General features: G+C 48.9%; 1 protein-coding gene across 2 annotated transcripts in view; it reads right to left on the bottom strand.

Moving 5' to 3' along the window:
- The window catches only part of MAU2 (MAU2 sister chromatid cohesion factor), a 119,862-nt gene that overhangs the window by 10,918 nt on the left and 96,886 nt on the right, over positions 1 to 12,058 (bottom strand). For both annotated transcript variants that reach the window (XM_033954093.1, XM_033954092.1), the window contains exon 18: positions 52 to 179. In XM_033954093.1, coding sequence (XP_033809984.1) covers positions 52 to 179 — 128 coding nt within the window. The remainder of the gene's footprint in view (positions 1 to 51; positions 180 to 12,058) is intronic.

Genomic DNA, 12,058 nt, shown 5'->3' with positions numbered 1-12,058 from the left:
CTCTAAAGGATTTTTTTGTTTGTTGGATGAGGATAAGGGACTACACCATACCGTGATCAGGTTGTGTTCAGGAAGACTACAGGCCTCAATGTGATCCTGGAGAAGCTGCTGGGAGAAGTTCTGATGCATCTGTGCTGCCTCATGTGCCTCAATTGTGTTCCCACAAGCTTTGTTCAAATCTGGAAAAGCAGCAGCAGTAAAGAGAAAAAAAAAATTAAGCTTGGCAATGATGTCTGCATGCTTTGTGAAGGAATAACCACACCAAATTGTGTCCTCTATCTTCTGCAAGAAATCTCACACACTAAAAGTGCTGCCCAATGTGAGTTTGATGCTTATGACTGACACTAGATAGAGGAGCTCCTGCTCATCTGTTGCACAGGTATATACTAAGAAGTGAGCAATATAATGAAATGTACATTGCAAGTTCTAGTGGACACATAAATAAGAGAAGGACATGGTGACTGAATTCATCACCATTCCCTTCCCCATGGATAACCACAAGAAACCATCCCCCATGTCATTCTTTAAGGAGAGAGGTTAGAATCAGAGTATGAATGAGCAGAACCACTTGACCCTCAAGCCTTGCATTAAAGAATGCTGGTATAGAAGGTCTGAGGTTGAGATACAGCACAGTTACTTACCGTAACAGGTGTTATCCAGGGACAGCAGGCAGATATTCTTGACTGATGGGTGATGGCACCGACGGAGCCCCGGTACGGACAACTTTAGAGTGATTGCACTCTAAGAACTTGGAAAGTTCTAGCAGGCTGCACCGCGCATGCGCGAGTGCCTTCCCGCCCGACGGAGGTGCGCGGTCCCCAGTTAGGATAAGCCAGCTAAAAAGCCAACCCGGTGAGGTGGGTGGGACGCAAGAATATCTGCCTGCTGTCCCTGGATAACACCTGTTACGGTAAGTAACTGTGCTTTATCCCAGGACAAGCAGGCAGCATATTCTTGACTGAAGGGTGACCTCCAAGCTAACAAAAAGAGGGATGGAGGTAAGGTTGGCCATTAGGAAAATAAATGTTGAAAAACAGACTGGCCGAAGTGTCCATCCCGTCTGGAGAAAGAATCCAGACAATAATGAGATGTAAAAGTATGAACTGAGGACCAAGTAGCAGCCTTGCAGATTTCCTCAATAGGAGTGGAACGGAGGAAAGCTACAGATGCTGCCATAGCTCTAACCCTATGGGCCGTGACAGAACCTTCCAGTTTCAGTCCGGACTGAGCATAACAGAATGAAATGCACGCTGCAAGCCAATTTGACAACATACGTTTAGAAACGGGATGTCCCAATTTATTCGGATCAAAGGACAGAAAGAGTTGGGGAGTTGATCTGTGGGGCTTAGTACGCTCTAAATAGTAAGCTAAAGCCCGCTTACAGTCCAAAGTATGTAAAGCCTGTTCTCCCAGATGAGAATGAGGTTTCAGGAAGAAAACAGGCAGGACAATCGATTGGTTGAGATGAAATTCAGAGACAACCTTAGGGAGAAACTTTGGATGTGTACGCAGAACCACCTTGTCATGATGAAAGACTGTAAAAGGTGGATCAGCAACTAGTGCATGCAACTCACTGACCCTCCTGGCAGAGGTGAGAGGAGTAAGGAAGACCACTTTCCAAGTGAGAAACTTGAAAGGAGCTGTAGCCAAAGGTTCAAACAGAGGCTTCATTAAGGCGGAAAGAACCACATTGAGATCCCAGACTACAGGAGGGGGCTTAAGAGGTGGTTTCACATTGAAAAGACCCCGCATGAATCTGGAAACCAAAGGATGAGCTGAGAGAAGTTTCCCATGAACTGGCTCATGAAAAGCAGCAATAGCACTGAGGTGGACTCTGATGGAAGTAGACTTAAGACCAGAGTCAGACAAAGAAAGTAGATAACCTAACAAGGTCTCCACTGCAAGCGAAGTGGGATCATGATGATGAAGAAGACACCAGGAAGAAAACCGGGTCCACTTCTGTTGGTAGCATTGAAGAGTGGTCGGTTTCCTGGAAGCATCCAGAATAGAACGAACGGGCTGAGACAGAAGAGAATAAGCAGAGGTCAACCCGAAAGATACCAAGCTGTCAGGTGCAGAGACTGGAGGTTGGGATGCAGAAGGGTCTGCTGATGCTGGGTAAGCAGAGAAGGAAACAGTGGAAGAAGAATGGGCTCCCTGGAACTGAGTTGAAGTAGAAGGGAGAACCAATGTTGCCTGGGCCACCATGGAGCGATGAGAATCATAGTGGCTTGTTCCCTCTTGAGCTTGAACAAGGTTTGTAACATGAGAGGCAGAGGAGGGAAAGCATACAGGAACAGATTGGACCAATCCAGGAGAAATGCATCCGCTGCCAGACGGTGAGGAGAGGAGAGTCTAGAGCAGAAGTGGGGCAGCTGATGATTGTGAGGAGCTGCAAAGAGGTCTATCTGAGGAGTGCCCCATTGAGCGAAAATGGACTGGAGAGTCAAAGGATTGAGTCCATTCGTGGGGCTGGAGAATTCTGCCGAGATTGTCTGCTAAGGAATTCTGCTCTCCCTGAATGTAGACAGCTTTCAGGAATAATTGGTGATCTATCGCCCAAGACCAAATCTTTTGGGCTTCCTGGCACAAGAGGCGAGAGCCTGTCCCATCCTGTTTGTTGATGTAGTACATTGCAACTTGGTTGTCTGTGCAAAGTAGTAGAACTTGAGGAAAGAGAAGATGTTGGAAAGCCTTGAGGGCAAAAAACATCGCCCGGAGTTCCAGGAAATTGATGTGATGTTTCTTTTCCTGAGCCGTCCAAAGGCCCTGAGTTTGAAACTCGTTCAAGTGAGCCCCCCAGGCATAAGGGGAGGCATCAGTGGTGATGACTAGTTGATGAGGAGGTAGATGGAACAGAAGACCTCTGGAGAGATTGTAAGATATCAACCACCATTGTAGAGATTGACAAAGAGATGATGTCACAAATATGTGTCGTGAGCAAGGATCCATCGCTTGGGACCACTGGGTAGCTAGGGTCCACTGAGGAGTGCGCAGGTGAAGACGTGCGAAGGGGGTGACATGCACTGTCGAGGCCATGTGACCCAAGAGTATCATCATTTGCTTGGCAGAGATGGAGCGTTGTGGAAGCACCTGCTGACATAGATATTGAAGAGTCTGAAGACGGTTGGGCGGCAGGAACGATTTCATGAGGACTGTGTCCAGAACCGCTCCTATGAACTGAAGTCTCTGAGTAGGGATGAGATGCAATTTGGGTAGATTGATCTCGAATCCCAGAAGTTGGAGAAAAAGGATGGTCTGGTTGGTAGCAAGTAGCACTGCCTGAGAGGAAGTGGCTTTGATTAACCAGTCGTCCAGGTAAGAGAAGACCTGAAGATGATGAGAGCGGAGAAAAGTGGCCACCACAATGAGACATTTGGTGAATACCCTGGGAGAGGAGGCAAGACCGAAGGGTAACACCTTGTACTGGTAATGACAGTGATTGATCATGAAGCGGAGGTACTGTCTGGAGGCCAGATTGACCGGAATGTGAGTGTATGCCTCTTTGAGATCGAGGGAGCATAGCCAATCGCCCTGATTGAGAAGAGGGTAAAGAGTGGCCAGAGAAAGCATTTTGAATTTTTCTTTGACCAAGCATTTATTGAGATCGCGAAGATCTAATATGGGTCTGAGATCTCCTGTTTTTTTGGGAACCAGAAAATAACGGGAGTAGAATCCCTGCCCCTTCTGATCGAGAGGAATTTCCTCTATGGCGTACAGAAGAAGGAGGGATTGGACCTCCTGAAGAAGGAGGGAGGACTGAGGAGTGTTCAAAGCAGACTCTTTTGGCGGACTTTGGGCAGGAAGAGTCTGAAAGTTGAGAGAGTAGCCGTGGCGGATGATATTGAGAACCCACTGGTCCGAAGTGATGATCTCCCAACGGCTGATGTACAGAGAAAGACGTTCTCCTATAGGTTGAGGTAGATGGGTGGCTGGTAGAATATTGGCTATGCCCTGGAGAATGAAGTCAAAAGAGTTGAGTAGACTTCTGCTGCGGAGGAGGTTTCACCTGTTGCTGCTGCTGCGTACGAGGTGGTTGACGTTGTTGCTGACGCTGGCGTCTAGGTTGCTGAGGAACCGGTGGTAAGGGTCTAGCAACATAACGGCGTTGATAGGCTGATTGCTGCCGAAAAGGCCGGGTAGGTGGAGTCTTCTTCTTATTTTTGAGAAGAGTGTCCCAGCGAGTCTCATGTGCCGACAATTTTTGTGTGGTGGAGTCAAGAGAGTCACCAAAAAGCTCATCCCTTAGGCAGGGAGCGTTAGCTAGGCGATCTTGATGGTTGACATCAAGCTCTGATACTCTCAGCCAAGCCAGGCGACGCATGGCAAAAGACATGGCCGTGGCTCTTGAGGTAAGTTCAAATGTGTCATAGATAGAACGTACCATGAACTTCCGAAGCTGGAGAAGGGAGGAAGAACAATGACGAAAAGCAGATCTCTTGCGGTCAGGTAGGTATTTCTCAAAAGAAGCTAAATTCTGAATGAGGTGCTTTAAATAAAAAGAGAAATGAAAGGCATAATTACCAGATCGATTTGCCAACATAGCATTTTGGTATAACCTTTTCCCAAATTTGTCCATGGCCTTCCCTTCTCTGCCAGGAGGGACTGAGGCGTACACACTAGCTCCCGCAGACTTTTTGAGAGTAGATTCCACCAATAAAGATTCGTGTGGAAGCTGGGGTTTATCAAACCCAGGGATGGGGATGACTTTGTATAAGGAGTCTAGCTTACGAAGGGCCCCTGGAATAGTCAAAGGAGTTTCTAGATTTTTATAGAAAGTCTCCCTTAAAATATCATGGAGGGGCAACTTCAGAAATTCCTTTGGAGGCTGGTCGAAGTCCAATGCATCAAGAACACTTTGGATTTTTTGGACTCAGCCTCCAAGGGAATTGAAAGAGACTCACACATCTCCTTCAGAAAAGTCGTGAAGGAGGAATTGTCTGGTTTAGAGAATGGATCTTGAAAGCACAGTTACTTACCGTAACAGGTGTTATCCAGGGACATCAGGCAGATATTCTTGACTGATGGGTGACGGCACCGACGGAGCCCCGGACAATTTTAGAGTGATTGCACTCTAAGAACTTTAGAAAGTTCTAGCTAGGCCGCACCGCGCGTGCGCGAGTGCCTTCCCGCCCGACGGAGGCGCACGGTCCCCAGTTAGGATAAGCCAGCTAAGAAGCCAACCCGGGGAGGTGGGAGGGACGCAAGAATATCTGCCTGCTGTCCCTGGATAACACCTGTTACGGTAAGTAACTGTGCTTTATCCCAGGACAAGCAGGCAGCATATTCTTGACTGATGGGTGACCTCCAAGCTAACAAAAAGAGGGACGGAGGGAAGGTTGGCCATTAGGAAAACAAATTTTGTAAAACAGATTGGCCGAAGTGTCCATTCCGTCTGGAGAATGCATCCAGACAATAGTGAGATGTAAAAGTATGAACTGAGGACCAAGTAGCAGCCTTGCAGATTTCCTCAATGGAAGTGGAATGGAGGAAAGCTACAGACGCTGCCATAGCTCTAATCTTGTGGCCCGTGACAGAACCTTCCAGTGTCAGGCCCGACTGAGCATAACAGAATGAAACGCAAGCAACAAGCCAATTGGACAGGGTGCGTTTAGATACAGGATGACCCAACTTGTTAGGATCAAAGGACAAAAACAGTTGAGGAGATGATCTGTGAGGTTTGGTGCGTTCAAGATAGTAAGCCAGAGCACGTTTACAATCCAAGGTATGCAAAGCCTGTTCACCTGGATTAGAATGAGGCTTTGGGAAAAAAAACAGGTAGGACGATGGATTGGTTAAGATGAAACTCAGACACAACCTTAGGAAGGAATTTTGGATGTGTACGGAGGACGACCTTATCATGGTGAAAAACAGTGAAAGGTGGATCAGCCACCAGTGCATGGAGCTCACTGACCCTCCTGGCAGAAGTGAGAGCTATAAGAAAGACCATTTTCCAAGTTAGAAATTTAAAATGCGCTGTGGCCAAAGGCTCGAAAGGAGGTTTCATTAACGCAGAAAGAACCACATTAAGATCCCATACAACAGGAGGGGCCCTGAGAGGTGGCTTCACATTGAAAAGGCCCTTCATGAACCTAGAAACCAAGGGATGAGCTGAGAGGGGTTTTCCATGAATCGGCTCATGAAAAGCTGCAATAGCACTAAGGTGAACTCTTATCGAAGAGGATTTAAGACCAGAGTCAGATAAGGACAGAAGATAGTCTAACACCAGTCCTACTGCTATAGACATGGGATTATGGTGATGTAAGAGGCACCAGGAAGAAAACCGAGACCACTTTTGTTGGTAACATTGAAGAGTAGCCGGTTTTCTGGAGGCATCAATAATAGAACGGACAGGCTGAGAAAGGAGAGAGTGAGCCGAAGTCAGCCCGAGAGATACCAAGCTGTCAGGTGCAGAGACTGTAAGCTGGGATGAAGTAGAGTTTGCTGATGCTGTGTAAGTAGTGAAGGAAACAGTGGAAGAGGTATGGGTTCCCTGGAACTGAGTTAAGTAGAAGGGAGAACCAATGCTGTCTGGGCCACCTTGGAGCGATGAGAATCATGGTGGCTTGTTCCCTCTTGAGTTTGAATAATGTGCGCAGCATGAGCGGAAGAGGAGGAAATGCATAGAGGAAGAGATTGGTCCAATCCAGGAGAAATGCATCGGGTTCCAGACGGTGAGGAGAGTAAGTCTGGAGCAAAACAGGGGCAGTTGATGGTTGTGGGGAGCTGCAAAAAGATCCACTTGAGGTGTGCCCCATTGAGAGAAAATGGACTGGAGGGTCAAGGGATCGAGAGTCCATTCGTGAGGTTGAAGAATTCTGCTGAGATTGTCTGCTAAGCAATTCTGTTCCCCTTGGATGTAGACCGCCTTCAGGAATAAGTGACGAGCAGTCGCCCAGGTCCAAATCCTTTGAGCTTCCTGACACAAGAGACGGGATCCCGTCCCTCCCTGTTTGTTGATGTAGTACATTGCAACTTGGTTGTCTGTGCAAATGAGTAGTACCTGAGGAAAAAGAAGATGTTGAAAAGCCTTGAGGGCGTAAAACATCGCTCGGAGTTCCAGGAAATTGATGTGGTGTTTCTTTTCCTGGGTAGTCCAAAACCCCTGAGTTTGGAACTCGTTCAAGTGAGCTCCCCATGCATAGGGGGAGGAATCCGTGGTGATGACCAGTTGATGAGGAGGTAGATGGAACAGCAGACCTCTGGATAGATTTGAAGATGTCAACCACCAAAGAAGCGACTGCCGAAGAGACGAGGTCACAGATATGAGTTGTGAACAAGGATCCGTCGCTTGGGACCACTGGTTCGCTAAGGTCCATTTAGGAGTACGTAGGTGGAGACGTGCGAAGGGGGTGACATGCACTGTGGAGGCCATGTGCCCCAAGAGCACCATCATGTGATTTGCAGAGATGGACGTTTGCTGCAACATCCGTTGACAGAGATGAAGAATGTTGTGAAGGCGATTTGTTGGAAGAAATGCCCTCATCTGAAGTGTGTCCAGAATGGCTCCAATGAATTGAAGTCGCTGAGTTGGAATTAGATGCGACTTGGGTAGATTGATTTCGAACCCTAACAGTTGAAGGAAGAGAATGGTCTGATTGGTGGCAAGTTGAACGGCCTGAGGAGAATAAGCCTTGATCAGCCAGTCGTCCAGATAAGGGAAGACTTGAAAATTGTGAGAGCGGAGATAAGCCGCGACCACAATCAGACATTTGGTGAATACCCTGGGAGAGGAGGCTAGACCGAAGGGTAACACCTTGTACTGGTAATGATGCTGGTTGACGAGGAAGCGTAGATATTGCCTGGACGTTAGATGGATAGGAATGTGAGTGTACGCCTCCTTGAGATCGAGAGAGCATAGCCAGTCGCCCTGAGAGAGAAGAGGATATAGGGTTGCAAGAGATAACATTTTGAACTTCTCCTTGACCAGCCACTTGTTGAGATCTCTGAGATCTAATATTGGTCTGAGGTCTCCGGTCTTTTTGGGTACTAGAAAGTACCGGGAGTAAAATCCCAGGCCTCGCTGGTCTTGAGGAACTGGTTCGATGGCATTGAGAAGAAGGAGGGAGTGAACCTCCTGAGCCAGTAGGAGGGACTGAGAGTGGGTGGAAGCAGACTCTTTTGGTAGGCCTAATGGTGGAGGAGTCTGGAAGTTTAGGGAGTAGCCGTGGGCTATGATTGAAAGAACCCACTGGTCGGAGGTGATTACTTCCCAGCGAGAGAGAAAAATTCGAAGTCGACCTCCTATGGGCTGAGGAAGAGAACAGGAGGGAGAAAGACTGGCAATGCCCTGGAGAAGGGAGTCAAAAGGGCTGTGTCGGCTTAGGTTGAGGAGCAGGTTTAACGTTAGGCTGTTGCTGCTGACGAGCCTGTTGGTGCTGTTGGCGTTGCCTCCGAGGTTGGGGAGGATGAGGCTGAGCCGGCCGAGCCGAAAATCTCCTCTGATACGAAGATTGTTGTCTAAATGGACGAGGAGGAGGAGGTTTCTTCTTGTTTTTTTAACAAGGTGTCCCACCTAGTTTCATGGGCAGATAGCTTTTGGGTGATGGTATCCATGGATTCCCCAAACAGCTCATCCCCTAGGCAGGGCGCATTGGCAAGTCGGTCCTGGTGGTTCACATCCAGGTCTGAGACTCGGAGCCATGCCAACCTTCTCATTGCCACAGACATAGCAGTGGCCCGTGATGTCAGTTCAAAAGTATCATAAATTGAACAGACCATAAACTTTCTGAGTTGCAAAAGGCTAGAGGTGCATTGCTGAAAAGCAGAAAGTTTACGGTCCGGAATATACTTTTGAAAAGAGGTCACCTGTTGGATGAGATGTTTGAGGTAAAAAGAGAAGTGAAACGCGTAGTTACCTGAATGGTTGGCCAACATCGCATTTTGGTAAAGGCGTTTCCCAAATTTATCCATGGCCTTGCCCTCTCTGCCAGGAGGGACAGAGGCGTAAACACTAGCTCCCGTAGATTTCTTCAGGGTCGACTCCACCAGCAGAGACTCATGGGGAAGTTGGTGTTTGTCAAACCCTGGAATAGGAATCATTTTATAAAGAGATTCTAGTTTTCTCGGGGCTCCTGGTATTGTCAAAGGAGTTTCCAAATTTTTATAGAAAGTTTCCCTCAAGATGTCATGGAGAGGCAACTTTAAAAACTCTTTAGGAGGTTGGTCAAAATCCAAAGCATCGAGAAATGCTTTGGATTTTTTAGAGTCAGACTCTAGAGGAATAGAAAGAGTGTCTGACATCTCCTTTAAGAATTTGGTGAAGGAGGAGTGCTCTGGTTTAGTAGCAGGATCCTGCACCGATGGATCATCCTCATCAGATGAATAATCTTCCTCGGTACCGAGGGGATCATCAGAGTCGTCCCACAAGTCAGGGTCCCGTATTGATTGAAGATGGCCCTGAGAGAGTGGAGTGGATGTCTCGGTATGTTTGGTCTTGCGTACCGATTTCCCCGAACGGGTCGATACGGTACCTGGTGATTGCACAGCGGTACGGGTTTCAGAGACCGGTACCGGATCAGAAGCTGAGGGAACAGTGCGTCGATGAGACTTTGGTTCTGCTGATAGAATAGGCATGGATAAAAATTTCTGCGGTGCCGATAATGCCAATGCCGATAATAGAGGCTGATCGACAATCGGCACCGAAGTCTCAGTAGGTACCGACACTGGAAGGCTCGGAGTCAATAGAGCAGGGAGCAATTGTTGCAGTTGCTCCTTAAGTTGGGCCTTAAGGATAGAGGCAATACGCTCATCCAACGTTGGTCCCGATGGCACCGGTACCGCTTTTTTCTTGCTCGGTACCTGCGGTGCAGCTCGACGCTCGGGTGAAGTCGATGCCGATGATGAGGCAGTAACTTCAATGGGAGCGGAGCGCTTACGGGGTCGGCGTGCAGTCTGCAGGACTTGGCTCACTGCTTGCTCGACTGGCGGCCCGAGGACAGTAGGGGAAGGCTTCTTAGCCGGCTTACCTACTGGTTGCGACACCGGAGATGTAGTTTGCGGTGCCGAAACTATCGGTGTCGGTTTGGAGGAAGTTGCCGACGTCGATACCGGAGGAACTTCCATAGCGGTACCGAACAGGATCCGCTGTTGTATTTGCCGGTTTTTCAAAGTTCTCTTTTGAAGAGAACTACAGCGGGTGCAGGTTTCAGCCCTGTGGTCCGGACCCAGACACTGTAGGCACCACTTGTGCGGGTCGGAAAGAGATATAGGGCGCGCACACCGCTGGCACTTTTTAAAACCTGGTGACGGGGGCATGAATGGAAAAACGGCTGTAGCAAAATCGAAGCCCGAGGCTTCGATGGTGCCAACAGGCCCCGCTGGGGCCGATCGCAAAAAAACGAAAATAAAGTGGTTTTTGTTTTTTTTTTAAACACGAACAAAATAAAATAAGGAAAAGAAAAAATTCTCGAAGAGAATAAACGCGCGAGCGGGAAGGCGAAAAACTGTGAAAAAAATTTCCAACAGCCGTTGGAAACACGCGTCTTCTTAGCTCCGCGGAAACTAAGAAACTGGGGACCGCGTGCCTCCGTCGGGCGGGAAGGCACTCGCGCACGCGCGGTGCGGCCTAGCTAGAACTTTCTAAAGTTCTTAGAGTGCAATCACTCTAAAATTGTCCGTACCGGGGCTCCTTCGGTGCCGTCACCCATCAGTCAAGAATATGCTGCCTGCTTGTCCTGGGATAATAGAAGGATCCTGCTCACCAGAGGAACACTCACCCTCAGAGAGTAGTGGCTCTTCAGAGTCGCCTCAGAGGTCAGGATCCCTGACTTGAAAACTTCGATCCCGGGAATCCGGTGTCGAGGGCTCAAGGTGTCGGGATTTACGGACCGACTTACCTGACTGCAAAGAAACAGTACCGGGGGAGGTTAAAGGCTGTAATGGTGCCGAAGTTTGGACAGCCTGATGAAGAGTTCTCGGTTCCAGTGCCAGTACCGGCATGGAAGTCGAGGAAGCCGATTGGACCGGTACCGACAAAGTGGAAGCGGACAATAGGGGCTGCTCCACCTTCGGTACCGGTGGCTCAGACCGGACCGGGACTGGAAGGTTCGGTGCCAAGAGAGCAGGGATGAATTGCTGCAACTGCTCTTTAAGCTGCACCTGAAGGACGGCTGCAATTCGCTCGTCCAGAGAAGGCACCGGTACCGCTTTCTTTTTCTGCGGTATCTGTGGTGCCGCTCGACGCCCAGAGGATGAGGAGGCCGATGACGATGCACTCACCTCTATGGGGGCGGAGCGTTTGCGCGGGCGCCTCATGGTCGGCAGGACTGGACTCGCTGCCACAGCGACCGGAGGGCGCTCGAGCGGGGAAGGCTTCTTAGCCGGCTTACCTGACTGGTGCGACACCGGCGCGGTGTCATGCGGCGTCGAAGAAGTAGGTGCCGATTGGGAAGGAGCCGATGCCGGTGTCGATGCCGCAGAGTCAGCCATCTTGGCACCGAAAAGTAATTTCTGTTGAATTTGACGATTTTTCAACGTTCTCTTTTTCAAAGTAGCACAACGGGTGCAGGTGGAAGCCCTATGATCCGGACCCAAGCACTGTAAACACCAGTTGTGCGGGTCGGTCAAAGAAATGGGCCGTGCACACCGTTGGCACTTTTTGAACCCTGGCTGAGGGGGCATGAAAGTAAAGACGGCCTCTGCCAAATCGAAAGCCGAGGCTTCGATGATGGCAACAGGCCCCGCCGGGGCGAACCCGAAATAAAAAAATAAAGGTTTTTGGTTTTTTTTTTTTTACTCAAAAATGAATTCAAAAACAAAATAAAAGAAGGAAGATACTCTTCCAATACAAAATTTACGCGAGCGGGAAGGCGAAAAAAGAGCTTTTCAACAGCCGTTGAAAAGAACGCGTCTTCTTAGCTCCGCGGAAACTAAGAAACTGGGGACTGCGCGCCTCCGTCGGGCGGGAAGGCACTCGTGCGTGCGCGGTGCAGCCTGCTAGAACTTTCCAAGTTCTTAGAGTGCAATCACTCTAAAGTTGTCCGTACCGGGGCTCCGTCGGTGCCGTCACCCATCAGTCAAGAATATCTGCCTGCTTGTCCTGGGATAAACTAAAGAA

Source organism: Geotrypetes seraphini, chromosome 8 (genome assembly GCF_902459505.1).
Source record: "Geotrypetes seraphini chromosome 8, aGeoSer1.1, whole genome shotgun sequence".
Classification (NCBI taxonomy): domain Eukaryota; kingdom Metazoa; phylum Chordata; class Amphibia; order Gymnophiona; family Dermophiidae; genus Geotrypetes; species Geotrypetes seraphini.
The sequence above is the reverse complement of the archived record's forward strand: the minus strand, read 5'-3'. Positions and strand labels throughout refer to the sequence as shown.